General features: G+C 34.8%; 1 protein-coding gene across 2 annotated transcripts in view; it reads left to right on the forward strand.

Moving 5' to 3' along the window:
* LOC128868234 (uncharacterized) overlaps nt 1-24,654 on the forward strand; it is a 137,746-nt gene that overhangs the window by 88,100 nt on the left and 24,992 nt on the right. For both annotated transcript variants that reach the window (XM_054110079.1, XM_054110080.1), the window contains exons 4-7: nt 12,667-12,759; nt 13,388-13,445; nt 19,104-19,240; nt 19,327-19,500. In XM_054110079.1, coding sequence (XP_053966054.1) covers nt 12,667-12,759; nt 13,388-13,445; nt 19,104-19,240; nt 19,327-19,500 — 462 coding nt within the window. The remainder of the gene's footprint in view (nt 1-12,666; nt 12,760-13,387; nt 13,446-19,103; nt 19,241-19,326; nt 19,501-24,654) is intronic.

The following is a 24,654-nucleotide window of genomic DNA, read 5'->3' on the forward strand; positions in this document are numbered from 1 at the left end:
ATCCAGATCAGATATCTTCGGAGGACGGGTAGATTTAAAGAAAATAAAAAAAAAATCCGAGTGCAGTACAATGAACTTAATTGTGTCTGAGTGCTTTACCTACTTGCAAGTTGTCCCGACAAAAAAAAAAATTTTTTTTGTAGACAATTTTTTCAATACAAACCAACTAAATTTACCTTTATACATTTTTCGTTTCGACTGGCTACGTGGCATTTTTAGCGTTGGGAGTATTGATGGAGGGACCTACTGTTTCAAGCCGAGTCTGAACGGCAGATAGTTTTATGAGGAGCTTTTTCATGGCAGAAATACAATCGGAGGTTTGCCATTGCCTGCCGAGGGGCGACCGCTATTAGAAAAATGTTTTTCTTAATTTTGGTGTTCCACCGAGATTCGAACCTGCGCACTGTGAATTCCGAATGGTAGTGGCGGCCGCCTGAGAATGCTTAAGGTTATTCTCACAGGCCATTGCAGATTGCGCAGTCATCTGCACAGGATTGGGATATGGTCCACTGACTCTTGAAGTTTCTGCCACTAATCACCGGAAACTCCAATACACCTTCGCTTCACCAGTGGAGCGCTGTAGCGTGGATAAGTATGAGACATCTCGCGCAATTCCAACCAGAAGAAAAGCACACACGCTTAGTCCAACCCAGGAACTGGGTTTGGTTAAGGTACTGTGATGAGTAGAGATGAGAAGTGCAAAACTCAAATTGAATCTAATCTAATCTAAAATGGGTGATCTTCAAGAACATCATATTATAACATCCTCTTTAGTGATATAGCTCATTTCGCACTGGATGGATTTGTCAACAAAGAAATTTGTCACATTTGTGGAGAAGAATACCTTCGAGTTCAAAAAAACCGTTACATCCACTAAAATCCCACTACTTCGCCAATCCGTAAACACCAATTTCGAATGACTCGCTGGAGGACTCATGAATAACTTAGTAATGTTGACTTCTAATGCCTCAATAAAAGCTGGTTTATCCACAAAGCATTTAGACTTTACATATCCCCACAATGAAAAGTCTAAAGGTGTCATATCAGACGATCTTGGTGGCCAATCCACTGGCCCGAGACGAGAGGTAAATTGTTCACCGAAACGACGACGAAGTAGATCCATTGTTTTATGGGCTTTGCCAAGTAGCACCGTCTTGTTGGAACCAAATGTTGTGTGTTGTGGAGATCATGGGCTTCAATTTCCGGCATCAGAAAATCGTTTATCATGGCGCGATAGCGTTCGCCATTCATTGTTACGTTAGCGCCAGACTCGTCTTTGAGGAAATATGGGCCGATGATTCCTCTAGGCCATGGCTGTTCTTGAATAATTTCGGGTTGCTCTTCAGCCCAAATAGCGCAATTTTGCTTATTGATGTAGCCATTACATCAAAAATGGTCCTCATTGTGGAACGGTTACGTTTAGTACATCATAAGTTGGGCTGAGCGCGCGATGAACACTCCTCACCGAGCGTCGATTTTCGTAATACAATTGCACGATTTGTAAACGTTGTTGAAGCGTAAGTCTGTCCAGGATGAAATGTCAATGAATACTGAAAAAAATTATATATTTAGTTTGACAGTAGTCATGCGTGACCTGTCAAGAACACGCTATTGGAAAAAGGGACTCCAATCTGATCACCATTTAGTTTGGTTACAAACTAAATGCAAGGTGGAGCAAAAGCAGAAGATTTATAATTTTTGCGAATGACGGCGTACGTTAATTATATTTAGCACTTGTGAAGCAATGGGGGCGCGCAAAGGTTCAAATGAAGAGTTCCATCACTCAAAATCATGTTTTTCGATTTAGTAAAAAAAAGTTATACAAAAACAAGATTAAATGATTAAGTTTGCGCCACCTTGTTCATTGCGGCTAAAAGCGACTTCCGGCAATGCATATCGAGGTTCCGGGGCACGTGGCCATAAACAAAAGTCGCCTACGTACAATCATATATACAACACCCGGCAATAGATAACTAAAAGTAAATAAAGTAGTAATAATACACACATACACACATATACACAAACACATATGCAAACTTTAAAAATATTGCATATAATAAAAATAACAAAATATCGATTTATGGGTCTTCAAAGAGAAGCCTATATCTCACTATTGGCACGGAACGAGGTAAGCAGCGCGGGCGTGGGATGTGCACTACACTTGTACTTGAACTTGCTACTTGCTTGCCACACGGTCAATATGAATTCTGGGCGATACTGACTAAAGCATTTGCATGCATCTTGAAAGTGCTGATGTCTGTCCGAGTACCAAAGAAAAGAAAATGAAAATGTACTAGCAATTATGAACATACATATATACATATACAGACAAACATTTGTGTACTTTGTGCCACCTACATAAAAAAAAAACAAAAAAAATATATATATATTATATATATATGTGCATTTGTGTGGTTTGCTTCTAACGATCTAGCCAGTAACGAGCTGCGATCATCACCGATCCAGCAGCTGCACTCGCGCGCACAATTCTCTAGTAAAAGTATTTTAGGTGGCATCTAGCCATTGCGCACGTCAACGCTACCCGCCTGCTCCTACTGCCTTCTTTAATAGGTAATGAGGAGTAGTGCATACATACACACATTGCTTGAACGTTTGCTGTAGAGATTTGTTTTATGTTCTCACATAGATGACAGCCTGTCATTGCTTAGTTAAAAATAGTACAGATTCGCTGTCGTCGCAGAACAAAGTTTTTGAAACACAACATCACTGTCCATACATGTAATATATTTGAATGTGCGATATACTATATATGTATGTACACATTAGGGATGCCAATATTAGCGGAAAATTTTGTTTACGGGATTTCGGGATATTGTGAAAGTAATCCCGATATTCGTTGAGGGATTCTCTTGAGAAAAATTTTTTCTGAATAAGAGTAAAAAACAAAACAATAACAAAGCATTTAAACTTAACTACCACGTAATAAAACTCTTTTCAAATGTAAAATAAATTGATTTCAGAAGCACATACCTTCTGCTCAAATATGAACGAGACGTTATCAATAAAACGGTCCGCGGATGACATATGACAAAAATAAATTTTTTGTTCTTTGGTAGGACTGTTATAAGCTTACATGGCAAATTTCAGCGTGATATGTCACATAGTTTGTTTTCTGTGCTACTGTAAACAAGTCAAGCTCGAGTGTGTTCTTCGAATTTAACGATGGAAATTCAAGTCGAACAAAGAATTTGTTTGAAATTTTGTTATTCCAACAAAATTTCGGCTTCAGACGCCTTAAAAATGTTGCAGACAACCTTTGTGGACTCTGCTCTATCGCGTGCACGTGTTTTCCAGTGGTACAAATCGTTCAAAGAGGGCCGTACATCGGTTGAAAACTTGCCTCATGAACATCGTCCAGCAACATCAGTAAACGACGAAAACATCGGAAAAGTAAAGGAAATTGTACTTGAAAATCGCACAAATCGCAAAATCGGTTAACGCTGAATATTATTTAGACGTTTTAAAGCGTTTGCGCGAGAACATTCGTCTTAAAAGGAAGGAATTGTGGGACAACAAGTCATGTGACTTTTTCCTGTTTCCCAAGCTCAAGTTGCCGCTCCGTGGAAAACATTTTGAGACAATTGAAGTCATAAAAGAGAATTCGAAGAACACACTCGAGCTTGACTTGTTTACAGTAGCACAGAAAACAAACTATGTGACATATCACGCTGAAATTTGCCATGTAAGCTTATAACAGTCCTACCAAAAAACAAAAAATTTATTTTTGCCATATGTCATCCGCGGACTGTTTTATTTATAACGTCTCGTTCATATTTGAGCAGAAGGTACATATTTATTAGTACAGGCCAATCTTAGAGGAATAAATTTTTTAAATTGTACATAGAAAGTCATGTAATTCCGAATTACCTATATCACAAACAGGAATGCAAATACAGGGTACCTCTGAAAGGAACAATTTATAGAAAAAAACGTTAAGCGAAAATTAAAAAAAAAAACATAAAAGTCAACAAGTTTCATGTATAACTAAAGTCATATTAAAAACAAAAAACATAATTACTAATATTCCTTTTATGGTTTCAATGGTTCTTGACCTCAACATATTTGCTATTCTTTTTGTAGTAGTTTATCCTGAACATATATTCCCGTCTTAGCACTTATCGGCAGATCTACCAAAAAATCACCCCCTTGATCAAAAAGTTCTCAGAATATATTCAGAAAATACAAAATACCAGTTTATTCCTCAAAAGTGATATTATCGCCTTCAAATTGTCTGTTATTCCCATCAATTGTCTGTTATTTGACTAAATAACAATATTGTTAACAAGCGCGCGGAAGCATTTTGTCGAGAGTAAACCCGAAAAAGGAAAATCAGTAATGGATTTCAAACGTAATAGTATTCTAATATATTTGGCTGGAAAATCACAACCAGCGATTGTTCATGAGCTCGAGCACCTTAAAGTAAATCCAGGTAGCATCGCGAAATGTCATGGAGGTGGTCATCAAAAGACTGCAACGTCACATGAAATGGTTCAAAAAGTGAAGAAGCGGCTTGAGCGAAATCCCCGACGAAGTGCCAATCAAATGGCGAAAGAACTGAAAATATCTGACCGTAGCATCCGCCGCATACTGAAAAACGATAGTAAAGTCAAGCCTTACAAGATCGAAAAGGCGCATGATTACACACTAAAGTCACAACAAGTCAGACTTGAGAGAGCGAAGGAGTTGCTTCGCTTGGCTGAAAGCGGTCAATTTCGGAACATTGTGTTTTCTGACCAGAAAACTTTTCAAATTGATTGCAATTCGTAAACAGCCAAAACGATAGGGTTCATGTGACCGACCGTTCATACAAGAATTTGAGTCATTGATTGACCACCAGGAGACACAGGTAATGGTTTGGGCCGCTGTATCCGCAGATGGGTGCTCTCCAATCGTTTTCATCGAGCCTGGCGTCAAAGTGAATGTGAAATATTCAAGAAAATATTCTGGAGATTGCTTTGAAGAGGTGGGCAGACAAATATTTCGATGACAGACCATGGACGTTTCAACAGTACTCGGCACCGTCTCACAAAGCGCAGGTGAACCGAACATAATAACGCCCACACAATGACTCTCAAATTTACCAGACGCGAATCCGATGGATTATTCTATTTGGGCCATTTTGGAGAGCAAGGTCCGAACTAAGAGATTCTCCAATTTCGACGTGCTGAGAAAAGCCATTGTCCGCGAGTGAGCCAAAATACCTACACATTCGGGCAGCTTGCGATTCATTTCTGGACCGTCTCAAGACCATAGTCAAGGCAAAAGATGCGTCATATCGAGCAAAAGTAAATTGATTTTTAATTTTGTGTTATTTTCACACATTTTTTACTTTGAATTGAATAAAAGTAATTTTCCAAACTAAACTTTTGACCTTTTTAATTGGTTACACTTCGAGTGCCGGACCCCGTACCATCAGAATGTCTTCCTTTCGGCTGATAAAACGCGTGCCTCGTAGTGGTTTTCTGACTCGATTAAAGCGAAAAAGAACGCAGGGAGCCATATTAGGTGAATTCGATGGCTGTTGGATGGTATCGTTTCGTTCTTGATCAAAAATTCACGGATAATGATGGCACTGTGCGACGGTATGTTATTATGGTGCAAAATCCATGAGTTGTTTTCCCACAAATTCTGTCCGTAAGCAATGTTCAAGTCTTCTGCCAGCTCTATAGCTCTCTGATGGTTATTGATTGGCATCAGTTTTCGATGTCGACGGCTGCCACTACATTCGCTATCTTATATAGACTCACGATCTCTTCTGAAGCGTTCAGGCCACTCGTATGGCACGTTACCGAAAAACAGTTTCCCAGCATTTCTAAGGTTTTCACTCTATTGAATCCAGTTTAGAATGCAAAATTCAATATAGACTCGTTGTTGCAAATTCAAATCCATTTTTAGAACTGTAAAAATCGAAAACACGTGCAGAGGTAGATTTATTCAAAACCGCGTAACTTTTACAAATGGCAATGACGATAAAATGCTAGTAGGAATGTTAATTACAGATGTGGTAACCTAACAAAAAATCAAAACAGAACTTAAATGAGTTGATTTAAATCGTCACCTGGCGGTTATTCAAGGCGATCAAGGTGGTATTTCCATTTCATGTATAAGCACGTCCAATACACTATAAGTTTTTCGTCGTCGTGAGGAAGATTGCGTAGCTTGTATTAATAATTTATGCAACTTTTCTTTAGAACTTTCTGTTTCGTTCACATTAGTGATGCTATGATTACATTCATTTAAATTCTCTTCACAAAAATACTCAGGCTGTAATTTTATAATTATAGTTTAACTGTAGTAAATGACAGCATTTTACAAAAATCATAATTCAGCTCATATCTTTCATAAGGACTCGTTAGAAAAGAGAAAACATCATAACCTTTCGACACTGTTTCGTCTTCTTCTTGATTGGCGCGTTAGCTGCTTAAATTATTTAGTTGCAATTAACAAAGCGCGCCAGTCGTTTGTTTCTCGTACTAATCAGCGCTAGTTGGACACACCAAGTGAAGCTAAGTTCTTCTCCATTCGATCTTTCGAATGCAAAGGGGCCCCTCTTCTTCCTCTATGAACTAGTCAGCGGAGCCGGATCTTTATTCGTTGCACCATGTCTATGTCGCCGTAAAGCTCATTTAGCTCATTGTTCCATCGCCTACGATACTGGCAGTCGCCAATGTGTCAAAGTCCAAAAATCTTCCGCAGAATCTTTCTGTCAAACACTCCAAGGGACTCATCAGCGAATGTTGTCGCGTTCCAAGCTTTTGTGCGGTACAATCGGACCTGTCGAGATTAGAGGCTTATGAAGTGTTAGTATTTTTTCGTCGAAAGAGGATTTTACTACTCCTTTGTCTACTTAGTCCAAAGTATCACTTGTTGGCAGGAAAGATTCTCCGTTGGATTTCAAGGCTGACATTATTATCGGAACTGTAAAGAGTGGCGGGGTTGCCTGCTGTTTGTTTGATGACAAGAGGTCACTTCGTCTTGTCCTCGACCAGCACCAGACCCATTCGCTTTGCCTGAGCGATTAAGTTCTGCGGCTCGCACGATCTTTTCCAACATCAGACACCAGCGAGTCGCCTTGTCGGAGACTTCATGTGGTATCAAATGATTCGGAGAGGTCCTTCACAATTCTGACGGCGCTTGCTGGCATAACGGCACAGCCGAAGAGGGGTTTGCGGAGATAGTCAATTCTGACATTGCGGCATATAAGCAACTCCTTTGCACGCTGTCGAATGCCGCGATAAAATCGCCGAAAAGATGGTAAGTATCGATTCTCCTTCCACAGGTCTTTTCCAAGACTTGTATTGTGAATATCTGTCCAACTGAGGATTTTCCGAGTCTAAAGCCATACTGTTAAGGTCCAATAAATTGAGCTTCAGTCTTTCGCACAATATGCTCGATAGAAACTTGTACGCACGCGATATGTTGGATCCTTTTTTTTGTTTCGAGCGAAGGCGAGGTCCGCCCTCTTATCCTTTGTCCACTGTCTGAGATGCCTACCTTTTCCATGTACTTTGCCCACAGAAAGTGGCCCGGCATCAGTCCAACCAGCTGTCTGCAGTCCCTTCTGCTTAATGACAGGAGGACTTTCGCCAGTCGGTCGGACATGACAGGTAACATCAGTTTAGTCCATCTGCATCCTCTCTCAGCCTGCCAAAGCTCGCTTGTGGGTTAGAATAACCCATTTGCTAACCGTGACTTTGATGGCTGAACGAGCTCCGGGCAAAGAAGTTGACCTCAGAGCCGATCCTAGTTAAGGAGTCAGAGGTCTCGTTACCCGCGAGACCCACGTGCCCCGGGATCCATATGAGCATCAGGCTATCATGTCTACCGACATAGTTCAGCTTGGATTTACTGTACTCGACTACCCCTGATGAGGTTGGGGGGTTGTCTAAGGCTATTAGCGCAGCTTGGCTGTCGCTGCAGACATATATAGATCTGCCTCTCCAGGATACTAATTCCGTCTTAGTTGCCACAGATTGGAGGACACTATTTCATGCTTTCAATAATTTTCGAAACTATAATCTTAATTAAAGAAATGCATTCAGTTTTATTTCCTCAAGTATTAAGTGTAACGTTTCATGGTATAAGTAAATTCTTCTCTCCAGGGTAGAAATCTTCTTAAGTAAAAGAGACCAAGTTGCTTAAAAACTCAAAAGCTTTTATGTAAACATTTCTAATATTTTTTTTTTCAGTACGATATTTAAAATTATTCGGCATCACGGGATTAATATAAGCTAATCCCGGTATTTCTGGATCTCTGACAGCATTTTACAAAAATCATAATTTTGGAATCCCCACCTCTAGTAAATATGTATGCGTGTGTGTGCACCTACAGATTCGTGTGCTCTTTTGGTTTGTGGGCTCCCATAAATGTTGGCATTTCTCCAGCGTTCAGCGCAGTTCCCTGCACATGTTGATGTTCTTTTGAGTTGGCGTATATGTAAACAAACAAATTTTGTTAATTTCTTGCTTTGTTGCATTAGTCATAACTGAGAAATTTGGGTAAACGAAAGTCAACGCATTGAAGCTAATTAAGACTTGCGCGTATTGAGGTTGATGGTGCTGATGAATAAGAATTTGGCTAATCACGGTTAGCGGTGTGAAAATTGCCGAATGAAGGACTACGGGTGGAGGATGGAATAGTAGCAAGATTATTTGTTTTTTAAATAAATATGGGGTGTGCTAGTATGTACCATATGTCTATTTATGCATGTTTGAAATGCAGTTATTTGAAATTGGCGATTTGTTTTTTTGAAGGTACTACAATTGAGTTGAGAAAAATTGCAGCATATGTTTAAGAATATAAAAACTTCAAATTTTATTTCCTTTGAACAGAGCAAATTTTTGATCTCTCTGTGGAATTTAATAAACCCTTCAGTTACCATTGTGACCTATAGACAATAGGATTTAAAACAAATTTAAAATAAAAATAAATAAAAATGCAAAAAGGAAGAAGGGGTTTTGGATTGGAGGTTAACGACCTACGGTGGCCAATTACATTTAACCGCTTCAAGCTACAGATGAAATTCACCAGGTGTGTGAAATTTAAACCTGGTATTGTATATTCACAGGTGTAGCAAAAAAGTGAGGTCCCAGTTGCCCCGATGAGAGCAGAGCAGCTGAGAAGAAGGTGCTGAGATGATCCCACCTCATCTTACAGACGATCTGCAGAACGTACTTGAAGCAACCCCTAGTCTCATCGCATGGATACCTAACGGACATTGTCCGGTAAGGACACTCACCGAATTCGAGAGCAGCGGCTTTGTTAGCCTTAGAAGTTCTTTCGAGCACCACCGATCTACCCGTGGACAGAAGGATTTCGCGACTTCGTACGATTGTGTACTAATATAGCGCTCGCTGAGTTGAAGCGAGGCCCATCGTTCCAAGAGTAGGAACCCCAATCTACTCGTTTCGCGATTAAACCGTCTGCAGGGTCCTTTGTCTAACCAGCTCATCAGACCAGTAGTTTCCCGCTATGCCTTTATAACCGGCAACCCCAACAAGCCTAATATCGAAATATTTGGATGCGTTCGAGAGAAAAATCAGATATTCCCCCACTAATTTGGAACGCATAAGCAACAATCTCAACGCCCTAGTTGTCGCCTGGCTGTCGGAGTAGATATTTACCTCCCTTACAGTAATTACAGGGGAATAAGTTCGTATACTTTTGTTTAAACAAAAAAAAAAAAAAAAACAATAATTATATTAATGAGTTCATCAATTGTATATTAGCCGTTGCTGTTTACAACCTCTTCCCACCTCTCGACCAATTTGTATATTAGATGCCGTTTCGCAAATAGTTGCCTGTTCTGGTGTCAAACAAGTTGTTGAATCAGTTTTGAAGGAACTCTTTGTTATTGAAGGTAACGCGCATCATATGGTTTGACAGGGAGCGGAAAAGATGGTATTGGTCGGTGCAAGGACCGGAGAATATGGCGGATGGTGATGGACCTCCCATTCGAACTCTTAGAGTGCGACTATGACGCTTTTTCCAACATGGGCCCAAGCGTAAATCCCATTGAATTAAATTGATTGACAATCGTTTTATGATCACAGTTCTTCTTCAAAAGGGATTTGAGACACTTTGAACAAATTATTTCCATAGACTCCCCTATGACACCATCTCCTTACACCACGCAAATGTCCCTTTGACCTCGATGAAAAGCAAAGAAGAGTAGTTGTCGAAAATGTTAATTTGTGCGTGCTGGGTATTCCATTTCTAAGACTCAAAACTAATAAAAAATTAAATAACTCAAAAATAAAATTAACATATTTTTGTAGATCAGAAAGAGTTCTGTCGAATGAATGCTTATCCTTTCCCAAACAGCAAACAAATCGTTTTAAAATAAAAGAAAATATAAGAACGCTATGAACTTATTCCCCAACCCAATGCTATAGAGCTTTCTCGCACTGTTCACGCTTTAGAGTAGTCAATGCACAAACTATTGTGTACACAGTTTGGAGTGTTTTTTTTTTTTGGAGTGTTTTTTTTTTGGAGTGTTCACTTTGTCAAGCGTGCGCTGTATTGGTTTGTTTGATATTTAAAGTTTTGCATCTAATTATGACATGCGACATTTAAGAAGTTCTGCCCTAAAACTTATTCATGCTACTCAGCCTCGATCAATTGTCGACATACTTTTATTTGCATTTTTATTTTTACAGTTTACGGTGAAATCGGTACGATTGGGGAGCCATATGACTATTAAAATTAAAAGCTTAAATTCATTATTAAAAATTTAAACCGTTACTTTCTTAATTCCTTATCGATGTTTTGGGTATCGAGTCATTTTGGCTAGATATCATATTACCGCTTACTCGATTTTTCTGTTGTGATACTTCAAATGGGTACATTATCGATACTTTCGGTTCCATATCATGTTCCTACAAATGCAAATGGTAGCGCTTTACTTCTTACTTGACTTTTTTTTTTTTTTGTCTCCATTTTTCTTTATTTATTGAATCTTTCTTGTATAAGAAACTAACAATAAGTTTACAAATCTTATATACTATTTTAGAGTAATATGTTTCCTTGCCAGTGCTAAGAAACGAATTATTTGCTCAAATGAATATATATTTACATATATGATTAAATCGGTTGTGAATCTCCTATTCTTCATAGTTGGGAGCTGGAAAGGACGGGTTTCCAGTCTCCGATTCTTCGTAGCTGGGAGCCGGAAAGGCCTAGTTTCCAGTCTCCCTTAGAGCTTCCGTTGTCCCCCATGTCGATTATGAAAATGATGTTGTTTTTTGTTTTTTTTTCGAATGTGATAGATGTGGTTGGAGGAAGTTGTGGACGGACTCTCGTGTGAGGTGAGATAATTAAGATAGTGCAGACTTGAAGATGTCTCTTTTTTTCAATCGTGTGTGACCTTCATCTAAAAGTAGATTTCGCGCTAGTTTATTGGGATGGTCTTCTAGCTTTTGTAGGTATTATTTGCTCAACCGTACTATTTCATCGGCTACACGAGGTATGCAAATATCTCTGTGAATGTTAGCGTTCTTTATATACCATGGAGCTCCCGTGATTATCCGCAAGGCTTTAGATTGCACTCTCTGAAGTTTTTCGATATTTGAGGGCGTAACCGATCCCCACATTTCTATACCATATGTCCATATTGGTTTTAGCATGGCTTTATATAGTAGCACTTTGTACTCTAGAGGTAATGCTGATTTCGAATTAAGCAGCCAATATAGGCTTTTCATTTTAAGCTTGATATTCGATACTTTCTTTTCAATATGATTCCGCCATGTGAGTCTTCTATCTAAGTGAATTCCAAGATATTTTATTTCGTTTTGCTGTGGTATATTCTGACCATTTATTGTAACTGCAGGGCAAGTTTCTTTTCTTAGAGTAAAAGTAATATAGTTTTTAAGCCATACTTCTGTTTCAAGTATATGCCTTTGTAATATAGACGTTGCTACTTTTGGGTCTGTGTGAGTGCAAAGTATTGCAGTATCATCGGCAAATGTTGATGTTGTTTGGCTCGTCGTTGGCATATCAGATGTGTATAATACATATAAAATAGGGCCTAGAACGCTGCCTTGTAGAACTCCAGCGTCTATTCTACAATGCTGAGAGAAAAAATCTTTTTGCTTTACAACAAATTCTCTATTAGTGATATAGTTTTGCAGCAAAAGGTGTACATTCGTAGGCAGTAAACTAGTAATTTTGTGAATTAGGCCGCGGTGCCATACCTTATCGAATGCTTGTGCTACGTCTAAGAACAGTGCAGTGCAGTACTGTTTTTTCTCAAAGGACTTTCGTATAAATGACACAATGCGATGAACTTGCTCAGTTGTACTATGCTTTGCTCTAAATCCAAATTGGTGTTGAGGAATAATATTGTTATCTTGAATAAAGGGCATTTTCTGCAAGAGCAACTTTTCAAATAGCTTTGAACGTATGGACTATAGACTTGACTAAGTAGCTTTTTCGCAGCTAAAGACAGGGACGTCCTTAGGTACTTCTTAATGTTCTATATTTTATTTTTCGCTTGTATATAATTTTTTTTAATATTTTCAGTAAAGTTTTTTCACTTTGCTCATGACATTTTTAAAGTAGGTTACTTTTTGCTACTTTTTATCTTTTTATTTTTTAAATTATAGTCATTTGTAATTTTTTATTTTTCATTTTGTCTCTCTTTGCAGGTCTCTGGCGACAATCCAGTTTTTGTCGAAAGCGTCAAACCAGGTGGAGCGGCACAAATTGCTGGCTTAGTTGCCGGCGATATGATCTTAAAGGTTGGTTGGTGGCAGTTTTTTTGTTCTTTAATGTGTTTTTTTTGTTTTTTTGTGTTTTTTTGTGTTTTTTTTTTTTGTTTTGTCTCTTTTTTTATTTTGTGTTTTTCTTTGGCACTGTGCTTATTTATTTCTATGTGTTATTACTATTTTTGTAAGCAACAATACAAAAGCAAAGAAAAAACCGGCCGCAAATGTTATTATTAAATATTATTACCTATTGTGTCATTATTTTGTTCAAGCAAGCAACAAAGAATATCGGAAAAATTAAAAATCACTTTCCGTTCCACCCTGTCCGAGTTCTTTGCCTTTTAGTGTTGAGCTGATGATATTACTTTTTTTGTTGCTGTTGCTTTTACTGTCAAGTCATACTTGATGGCTAATTATAATGCGCAAAGCGTTTTTCGTTGCACACACTTACATACATACATACACTCGAACATGTGTGTGTATGTAGTTTGTGCAGATTTTTTATTTATATTCTTTTATTTATTATTTGTTGTTTTTATATCGTGTTCATGCATTTTATTTGTAGTTATTTTTATTTTTGTTGTTTTTTTGTTTTGTTTTGTCTTTTTTTTGCCAACTGTGCCATTCACCGTTTTCTCTGTTGTTATTTCGCTTTTTTTAGGTCAATGGACAAGAAGTGCGTATGGAGAAGCATCCGACTGTGGTTGGCTTAATAAAAGGTATGTTGCTACTATTTTTTTGCTGTATTTTTTCTTCGTCGTACTCAATCTTGACTGCAGACTGTTGACTGGTGCTGTTGCTATTATTGTTGTTGTTGCTCTTGCCTTAGCTGTATGGTGGGTGTGGCAATGCAACGCAATTCAAGCAAGCAAATCAAGTCAAGCCAAGTCGAGCCGAGTACTTTTGTTTGTTTGCACATACTTTTGTGCACACATACAAACACACGAGTATGTCCACCACAAAGTGGATTAAACGGGTATTGTACTCCTGTGCTATTCAGTAATTGCAACAGCGTGAAGTGCCGTTTGTGAGTAAGTCAAAAGATTGCCACTTCTTGAAGTTCAATGTGTTGGTTGAAGTTCGATAGCTGCTGCTTTGTTATGGAATTTTTTTTTTCGTATCAAAATATGGCGCATTAATTAAGTCTCGGTAGACAGAAGGCAACCGTGATAGTAAAATCAGAAATGAGTGGAAAATGTGCCAAATAGTATAGGCTTTAAGGGGGCATCCCGCTACTATCGTAAAAAAAGCATTCCTTCAAGTATTTTTGATGAAGTTTTAAATACAATATTTTATTATATAAAAGTGATTTAATGCTTAAAAGTACATAATTGAAAATTCAAATAAGAAAATAAAATTAAAAATGCAAATGTACTAAAAAACATGATTTTCACATTTTGCAAATTAAAATAATTGTTTTAATAAATTATATTTTTTTTAAATTGTAATTATTTGGTTTAATATTTTTTATTATTTTAGATTTTTATTTTTTATATTGTATTATTTTATTTTATGTTGTTTTTCTCTATTTTGTTTAAATTTATTTAAATTTTTTGTTTTAAGTTATTTTTTATTTCATTTTATTTAATACGTATTTAATATGTTTTTTATTTTAATTTTCGTATTTTCTTATTTTTTATTTTTTTATTAAATTTTTCTTTATTTGATTTTTATATTATTTTATTTGAGGTTTTTATTTTGTTTTAATTTATTTTTGTTTTCGTAAGTTTTTTAAGCTATTTTTTTTATTTTATTTTAATGGACTATGAATAAGTTCGTGCGGTTTTTTTCGAAATTTGAAACTTTATTGACGTAAAATGGTTACAAATTTAATATTCAAAATATTGTCCATCGCTTACTACTACTTTTTCCCATCTTTCTGGCAATTCACGGATTCCCTTTGTGAAAAATTCGGTCGGTTTTGCCGCAATCCACGAATCGATCCATTTTTTGACTTCATCGTAATTACGGAAGTGCTGGTCAGCCAGGCCATGTTGCATCGATCGGAAGAGATAGTAATCGGATGGCGCAAGGTCTGGACTATACGGCGGGTGGGGTAGGACATCCCATTTGAGCGTTTCTAAGTATGTTTTGACCACTTGTGCAACATGTGGCCGAGCATTGTCATGTTGCAAAATAACTTTGTCGTGTCTATCGGCGTATTGCGGCCGTTTTTCTCGCAGTGCTCGGCTCAAACGCATCAATTGTCGTCGGTAGACATCCCCCGTAATCGTTTCATTCGGTTTCAGTAGCTCATAATACACAACACCCAGCTGGTCCCACCAGATACACAGCATAACCTTCAGGCCATGAATATTCTGCGCCGACGTCGATGTTGAAGCATGGCCAGGGTATCCATACGTTGCCCGACGTTTTGGATTGTCGTAATGGACCCACTTTTCATCGCCAGTCACAATTCGATGCAAAAAACCCTTTCTTTTGTGCCGTTGAAGCAGTTGTTCGCATGCCATAAAACGGCGTTCAACGTCTCTTGGCTTCAATTCATACGGCACCCAATGGCCTACCTTTCGGATCATTCCCATGGCTTTTAAACGTTTGGAAATGGTTGATTGATCAACTCCCAAAGTTTTTGCAACCTCTTCTTGCGTTTGAGCCGGATCTTGATCGAGCAATTCCTCCAATTCGGTATCCATGAACTTTGGCGGCGCACCCTCGCGTTCTTCGTCTTCCAAGCCAAAATCACCACTTTTAAAGCGTGCAAACCACTTCTGGCACGTTCGCTCAGATAGAGCATGCTCACCATAAACTTCCACCAAGATACGATGACTTTCGGCTGCTTTTTTCTTCATATTAAAATAATGAAGAAGAATTCCCCGCAAAAACACATTATTTGGCACGAAATTCGACATTTTCAAGTGTGGTAAAAATATTGTTGTTTACGCTTCAAATAAAAAACTTATACTGACGTTTGTGCCTTACGACAGTAGCTCTCCAATGAATGTTTGGAAATGTGGATCGATGGAATAATAATCAAGTTACGCCATCTGTTGTAAAACCGCACGAACTTATTCATAGTCCTATATGAATTTTTAAATTTTTTAAACTTTATGTAGGTTTTTTTTTATTTTTTTTGTTTTTATTTATTTATTTTTTTTTTTTTTTTAACTTTGCTTTAATTTTTATAGTTTTTATTTTATTTATTTTTTCTGTATTTTGCTTTAGTTTTTATTTTTGTTTTATAATTTTTTGTTTTGCTTTGGTATTTTTGTTTATTTACTTTTGCTTTATTTTACGTAATTTTTTATTTTGTTCCAATATATTTTTATTTTTGTTAGTTTTTTAGGCCATTTTTTTCTATTTTGTATGAATTTTTGTAATTATAAATAATATTATTGTTATAAAATACTTTTATTATTTTTTGTTTATTTTTGTGTTTGGTTTTATTTTACTTTAATTTTTATATTCGTTTAAGGTTAGTATCTTTTGTATGTTAAATTTTTCTTTATTTTACATTATTCTATACGTTTATTGTTATTTATATAAGTTTTTTAAGCTTTTTATATTTTTTTAAGGCTTGCATTTTTTTATAGTAAATTTTTCTTTATTTTCTCTTTATTATTTACATTATTCTTTTATTTTGTTATAATTAATTTTTATTTTTGTAAGTTTTTTATTATATTTTGTAAGCATTTTTATATAGTTGTATTTTATTAATTTTGTACTAAGTTTTATTTACTTGAATCTTTATATTTTTTAAGGTCTCTATTTTTTGTATATTAAATTTTGCTTCATTCTACATTATTTTATTTGTTTATTTTTATTTTTCTAAGTTTTTGAGCTATTTTTTATTTTATTCTGTATTCTTTTATTTGGTTATACTTTGTTTAAATTTTTATATTATATTTTTTAAGGTTTATATTTTTTGTAATATATTTGAAATTTTGCTTTTTTTATATTTTGTAAGCTTTTTTGATTTAATTTTTAAAGAATTTTTATCTTTTTTATTTTGTATATGTTTTTTTTAGTTTGCCTTAATTTTTATATAGTTTTTATTTTATTTAAGTTTTTTATTTTAAAATAATTTTTATATATTTTATTTTAGTTTTTATACATTTTTTGTTTCATTGTAATGTTTTTAATTTTACTTAAATTTTTATATTTTTCATTTTATTTTAGTTCGATTTGTTTTTCATATTATTTTAATTTTTTTACAATATATTCTTTACTTTATTGTAATTTTTGTTTTTATTTAACATAAATTTTTATATTTCTTTATTTTATATAATTTTTTAAATTTATTTAATTTTTTATTTATATATGTATATATAGGTATGTATATGTATATATATATATTTTATTAACATATACATATATATTTTATTTTATTTATTTATATATATTTTATTTTATTTGAGGTTTTTTAAATTTTAATTTAATTTTTTATCTTTTTATTTTATTTTTTATTTTATTAATTAATTTAATTGTTTTTATTAAGAAGTTTCGCTTTGCCTTCCAAAAGTCATCCAATCGTTACTCTGCTTCCACTTCAAACACACATCTGAAACGCATTAATCGCGACATAAATCATTTTTTTACTACTTGAGCTTCTAGCAATCAGTCAGCAATCGACATACAAATGTATGTACGAACAAAATGCCCGGCCTTCCTTCTGGTTCGATTGGTGTGTGGACACACATTCCTGCGCTCTGTTAGTGCATGCGATGGTAAATGGTAATCGTAATCGTCAAGTTGAGTAACCCGCGCCTGTCGTCCGCCCATCCGTCTGTACCGTTCCGTTCCGTTCATTTGCCCTGGGTGCGTATCGCAGCCTTTCAATACAAATATGTGGCACAATACAATCGTATAAGCTTATGATTATTCATACATATGTATGTATGTATGTATGTATGCACAGAAATATGAGTGTGTGGTTATTATCACAGTTTTGCTACTTTCATATGACCGCCGTTCATTCCGTTTGCTTGCCGATAACGCGTCGGTTGTCTGTCCGTTTGCTTGTCGCTTTTTTGCCTTTGACTGGGCCGGCGCGACAGCATGCAAATCGGCGGCCACTCCATAAAGTCGGGTGTTATGCAAAAACATACAAATGCATTTAAGTTTGCGCATACACACACACCGCGTATGCATGTAGTTGTACACATATGTATGTTTGTTTATTTGCCATGTCTCACCTCCCTCCGTTGTGCTGTGTTGTGAATGACCGTCTGCTGCGTCGTACTGTCTCACGCTTATTCAAGCCAGATGATTGCACTTAGGACCACCAGCTCCTGCACCAGCGCATTGCTCACTGCAATAATAAATACGTTTGTATGCTTGCATGTATGTAGGTGTGTGCATACATATGTATGTGTTTTGACTTTTTTCTATTCCACACGATTTGAATTTATCAACATTCCAGTGCGTTCTGTCGTCTCTTTGTCTACCGATTCGATGTGTTTTTATTGTTTTAGTATTGTTTGTATTTTTGTTTTTTGAACTTTTTTTTAATTAAAAATTCTCTAGAGGCCATTTGTTGATTTGCTAATTATACAAGTGAGCAAAATGTATAATAAATAATGCAAAATTTATTGTGGAATTTTTTTTCTCTGAGAGAAATGGCTTTCGAGGATTTTTTGTATAAAAAAAATTTAAGTGTGAAGATCGAAAGCGATAATTATGACCCGCAAGTAATTTCAATTACCTCCACTCTACTTATTATTCAATTCTTAGAATTTTTAATTTTTTTTATTCAATTCTATTAAATATTATGTTATGCTATTAAGTTTTGCATCAAAAAGGGGCCGCATTCTTCATTAGCTTAATTTCCACAGACTGAAAAAATTTATGTAACGTTCTAAAAATGAGTTGGAATGCTGTTAGTTTTGTTTTTATAAATTCGAACATATAAATTTTTATGTACATTCATATCAGCTTCCTAGCTTCAATTTGTGACAAAAGATGGAAGAATAAAATGAAACAATTTATAATTGTACGTAAAATAATTATAAGAAGTTGTAACGCCGATAGAGCGATAAAACGCACATCAAAATTCACACACGCATACTACGAATACGTACTTTTATGTGCACAAGCATGCCGACAAAGTACTTGAATGATGAGCTCTACAATTTATCTAATTTGTTCACATAATTATTTTTTGTCATTCGCTGTAATGCAGGGAGGGAGGAAAATTATTTTTTAATAGTTTTTTCTTTAACAAATTTGTTGTCTCCTTATGCTCTGCTCCATAACTGCTACAGAACTTTTGGCTTAATCAAGTGCATGAAACCGGCCTTCACAATAGATTTGGTACCAATTTTTAGTTCACACTGTAGTCGTTGGCGTTAAATAATATTTGTTGATTATTTTTGAAAAATGTTCTTATATCACCTTTTCATATTTTCTTTCTCTTTCAGCGTCCACCATCGTTGAATTAGCCGTGAAACGCAGTCAAAAAATGACGCGCCCCTCTTCGGTGGGAATAGTGCCTTCCACACCCATACTATCGGGACGTGATCGGACAGCATCCATAACAGGCCCACAACCGGTTGATGTAAACTAAACAATTACGAAAAAAATGATTTCTATTATTACTTTTCTACATTACAAATTCATAATAAAATTTTCCCTTTCTTGTAGAGCATCAAACGCCGCGAAATGGAAACGTATAAAATACAAACGCTACAAAAGATGCTGGAGCAGGAGAAATTGAATTTGGAGCGCCTGAAAGGTGACACCAACGATCCGAGCTATAAACTTTCTGAAGCGAATATCCGAAAGCTGCGCGAACAATTGCGAAAAATCGGTGCTGAGGTATGTGCGTGGGCAAAATGTTGTCGTAAAGTTGATGTCCTATGAATGTTTTTTATTTTTCACTGTGAACAAAATTTGCTCACTTGAGTGGCGCAAAGAATTTCAAATAATTTTGTTTCTGATTTTCACTTTTTACTCCCCTTTCCTAATTGTGAATTCGGACGCAAATACATTTCGTATTTGATGTTGTATGAAACTTTCCTATTTTTTATATTGAAAGTGTTTAATAATTTCCAAAAAAATATTTTTAAATAAATCCCTTGTAATGTTTAACATATGGCATGGCCAATGAGCAAACCCTTTGTCATGCTCTTTATCTGGATCTGGTTATGATTTGTGAAAAATACTAGCCATAAATTTTAAATTTTCTTACGAATAGTCTACTTAGGTATATTGGTTAGCTCAGTATGAAATAGTAAGCATTTAACAAAAAGGTAAATAAAATACTTTGGAAGTTAGCTAAATACAGTTTTCAATTAAATTTTACAAAAAAATAAAAAATTGGTATTAGTAGCAGGCCCCTTAGGGGCCCTAATACAATATCTTTAAAGAGTGGTCCAAATACATTTTTTTTGCTTTTAAAAATAAAATAAAAATGAACAAGGCTACCATTCAAGTTTCTGTTTCTGCTGCTTCTCATGGCTCATCTCTGCAACCCAATTTCCGAGATTATTTTGGCGATTTCTGGTTCATTCTCAGGAATATCTTCTCCACGAATGGCCCGAGTGATATAGACATTACTCGCTGGCCATCTTGTTAAAACTAAATATCATTCAAGCCCATTTTCTTATAATTCTTAGATGCACGTAGGCACTTAAACATGCCTTTTACTTCTTCGAAAAGCCCCTCTCTTGCTTTACAAATAACCAAGTGTTGTAATATGAGAATGCGTGAAGCTCGTATGCCCCTCAAATGCCGCTGTATACTTAGAGTCACTTGCGTAAGGCGAACAAGATTCACTAGTTCGAGGTACTTGGGTTCACGCTTTGAGCTCAGGGTAATTCCGTCGTATTGGGTTTGCTCAAACTTTGCAGACTGCAGAAACTTGGGACTTACAGTGCTTCTTTGTACATTAGGCTTGCGAGCCCTCAAATCTCTGACCTCTGAAAGCAGTCTTTGTTGTTGTCGTAACAACAGAAGCATTCCCCATAAATGTTTGTGGACTGCTGCTCAGTAGTGCTCAGGTTCGAGTCTCTTAAATGCAAGGAAACGATTTTTCTAATAGCGGTCGCCCCTCCACATGCAATGGCAATCCTCCGAGAGTATTTCTGCCAAGCTCCCTATAACAAACCATTTGCCGCTCGGAGTTGGTTAAAATTGTAGGTCTTTCCATTTGTCGAACAACATTAAGACGCACACCACAAATACGAGGAGGAGCTCGACCAAACACGCAATAAAGGGTCTAAGCCCCATGCTATTCCTGTGGATAGCGTCCTGCTTGGCTATCGGAGCTATTAAATAATACGAGTTTCAGAGCTAGAGTCATTCAGAGACAAAACCGTTGGTAGCTGAGGCATTGAACAAGTTTTGGCTTTGTTTCTGAATGTTAAATTGTCAGTCTGTGTGGGGGCTTTGGTGCCAATATATTGGCTGGATCTTCGGTCCCCAGATGTGGAAATTTTGTTTGTTGGCTGCCGACATTAAAATTCACCATCTCCAGAAATCCATTTTTTTGGTCAAAACTGGCAGGAAAACAAAAATGAAGCAGCCACACTTGTGTTGTTCACTTTCGTGAAATTTTTGCTTAACCTAGCCACAGTGCATAAACAGTCACGATGATATTTTCATTTTAGCCAACATGTTTTTGAAAAAGCCCACTGCCCGAGGAGCATAATTCGATAATGAAGTGGCATTTGGACCTCGACATTGTATGTAGACCTCAGTTTGTTGTTCGAAATTCTTCTACCAAAATATTTAATACAAATGACAGCTAGTTATACAGGGTGTTTCAACAACTTTCATTACAATTTGTTAAATAAAAAGAAGCCAAACGTAACTTCGATTCTAAGTAAAAGTATTGGTCATATAAAATGCATCGAGTGACTACCACTGGTTTTCTTACAATGGCACATTGTTTGATAGCAATTTTTCTTTATGTTTCCTCACATTTGTCGAACAATTGCCCACAAAATATGTTTGAGCTGAGTTTGATGAGGAGTGTTTGCCAAAATAAAACCTTTCGAATCATCTGTGATTGAGTTCATTTCGCCTTTGGCTCCAACAAGTACTCGTACAATCGTCCCTTCAAGGTATCAGAGTGAAGAAGAATTCGTTTGAAGTCAACGCAAATGAATCCATATGTGAATTCGAAGTTTTAAGATTGTTGGAGTACCCATAAAACGAGTCAAAAATAATCTCGTTCAACACAACCAACGGTTATGCTAGAACTATTTTGTACTTGAGACGCGCACCGCAGGCCTGCTGACCACCTTTAATATGACGCTCTTACGAAACCGGTTAAGTGTCATAATATAATAATGCTCAGCAAGCAATTTGGAATGTTGTTAACATAGGGACCTACGCAGTAGACGTCTGATGGAGTCTCAGCTGACTCAGACACATAAAAGTCACTTATTTGAGCTAAAATACAAGGTTAAATCGCTAGGAATCTCGATATTTATAGGGGGATATTCTGATTCCAAGTTTTTACGTCAAGATCTCTGCCCAAACTATGAACAAAATCGTCTAGTATAGAACTAATGTGTCCTAATAGGCTTTTACTAGCCAAATATTTCAAGCGCAAGTTAGAATGAAGGTACTTGTTGAAACACCCTGTAGAGTGGGTGTGGCATGAATAAATATGCTAAAAAGGATGCCTTTTGTTGAAAAAATGTGTTAGGTATTTTCCCATTGATGGTTCAAAATTAAAAGATTTAAAGGCTGTTGGGTAGTTTCATGACAAAAAAAAATATCAATATCGATCTTGAAAGCGATATGATCTGTTGCTAGGTATATATTAATGAAGTTATATTAAATATATATTCTACACATTTTTTTATAAACCTATTCATCATATTTTGCATTCGTTAATGTAATCAAGAAACAATGCCAATTTCCATGTTTTTTTAAATTGTATGTCTCGTTTTATTGCCTAAGCTAACTTTTAAAACTATGGAATTGAAAACTATGATAAACCTTTTTTAATATAATTCTTAAACCTTCCTACACATTTTGCAAACTACACAAGAATTAATTACTTGTACATCCACACTTACACACCGTCCAATAACTCCACTGATTTCCTACATTAGAAATGTCGTGCCGAAAAGGGCTGACATTTTAGAGCAAACATTTTTATACAATAAAGAACTATAAAATGGAAACAAAGTAAAAATTAATGAGACTGGCGGCATTTTTATATCTTGCAGTGATTGTGGCATTTTTGCATTTTCATTAAACAAAAAAACAACAAAAAAAAAACACTATACTCACACACATACACGCGCTAAAATACATTGTCCAATTAATTTTCTCAAGCACATAAAAATACTTTTTACACAAAAAATTAAAATAAAATTATTGAACGCTGCTCATTTACCGATACTAAATGCTCTGCTTGCCGCCCCACTCGCCGCTCGCCCACTCACCTATGTTTTAATTATCATTGTGCATTTGCTGAAATTTAAAGTAAATAAAAATATATTTGTACAAAATTTTAAACCATAACTAAAATATAATCTTTTGTTTTTCGTTTTTTTTTTTTTGTTTAAAAACTTATACTTACAAACAAGTTTTATTGGCGAGTGTTGTTATTCTACAGTTCGAAGTATTTGATCCATACTTTTTTCTAATAACCAGTTATAATTAAACTAAGTTTCCTATGTGAAAAAGAAGTTTTAGTTTCATTTCAAAAACATATTTAAAAAAATTAAAAAAGGCAGTGTAAAATGAGAAGATAATGAATTAAATTAATTAAATTGAACGAGATACTAAAATGCAGCTTAATTGAATTAATTGTGACGAATTCAATAGATGACTAATATTAATAATAAAAATAATGCAAAACTTAATGAAAGATAAAGTGAAGTACAATTTTGAATAAAAATTAAGTAAATAAATAAAGTAAAGTAATAAATGAAATTAAACTGTTATTTTCACTTTTTATAAAAAAAAAAAAAATTTATGAAAAAAAAATAAAAAAATTAAAAGTAAATAAAAAATAAAACTAAATAAAAAATAAAACTAAATAAAAACCTTAAAATAAAAATACAAAAAAATAAAAAAATAATAAAAGCAAATAAAAAATAAACAAAGAAAAGTAATACAGAGAAATAAATAAAGAAAAAATAATAATATTGAAAAACTGAAAACAAAATGATTTTTAAAAGTAATACATTTTCTAAGACTACATGTAAAACTTTATATATAAAATATACGCATGTATGATATATATTAAAAGAATTATAAAAAAAAAGTTACAAAATAATTTAAACTAAGGGTGGAAGATACAGAACATACGACAAAAGACATTTAAAGAAATATTAATTAAAATGAATAACGAACTTGAACACAAAAAACAACAAAAAAAAAAAAAATAAATAAAAAAAAAAAATAAAAAAAAAAAAAAATTAAATGATAGAAAACAAAATTCAATAAAAAAGAACAAAATTTAAATAAAAACGAAAAACCAAATAAGATGAAAAAAATTCAATAAAATTGGAATAAAATGAAATAAGATTTAAACATAAAAAAAAATTAAATAAAATCTTAATGATAAAAAATAATTTCAACTAAAGGGAAAATATCGAATACCGAGAAAAAAAAAATTTAAATAAATAGTTTAACTTGAGCAAAATGAAAATCCTAAACAAAATTTAATAAAAAACTAAAAACTTTAAATAAAGCGAAGTAAAGTGAAGTACAATTAAACTAAAATGCCATAAGTATTATTAAAAAAATAAAATAAAAAAATTAATAAGAACAACATAAATAAAAAAGAAATAAATATGAAAACATAAATAAAAAAGAAATAATGAAAAAAATAAAAATAAAAAATAAATGAAAACAACTAAGATGAAAAAACTAAAAATAAATTAGACTAAAATAAAATTTAAACATAAAAGCGTGAAATGAAAACAAAATTAAATTAATGAAATGAAACGAAATGAATTCAAATGGAAATAAAATAAAACATCATGAAATTAAATTAGAAAA

Source organism: Anastrepha ludens, chromosome 6 (assembly GCF_028408465.1).
Source record: "Anastrepha ludens isolate Willacy chromosome 6, idAnaLude1.1, whole genome shotgun sequence".
Lineage (NCBI taxonomy): Eukaryota > Metazoa > Arthropoda > Insecta > Diptera > Tephritidae > Anastrepha > Anastrepha ludens.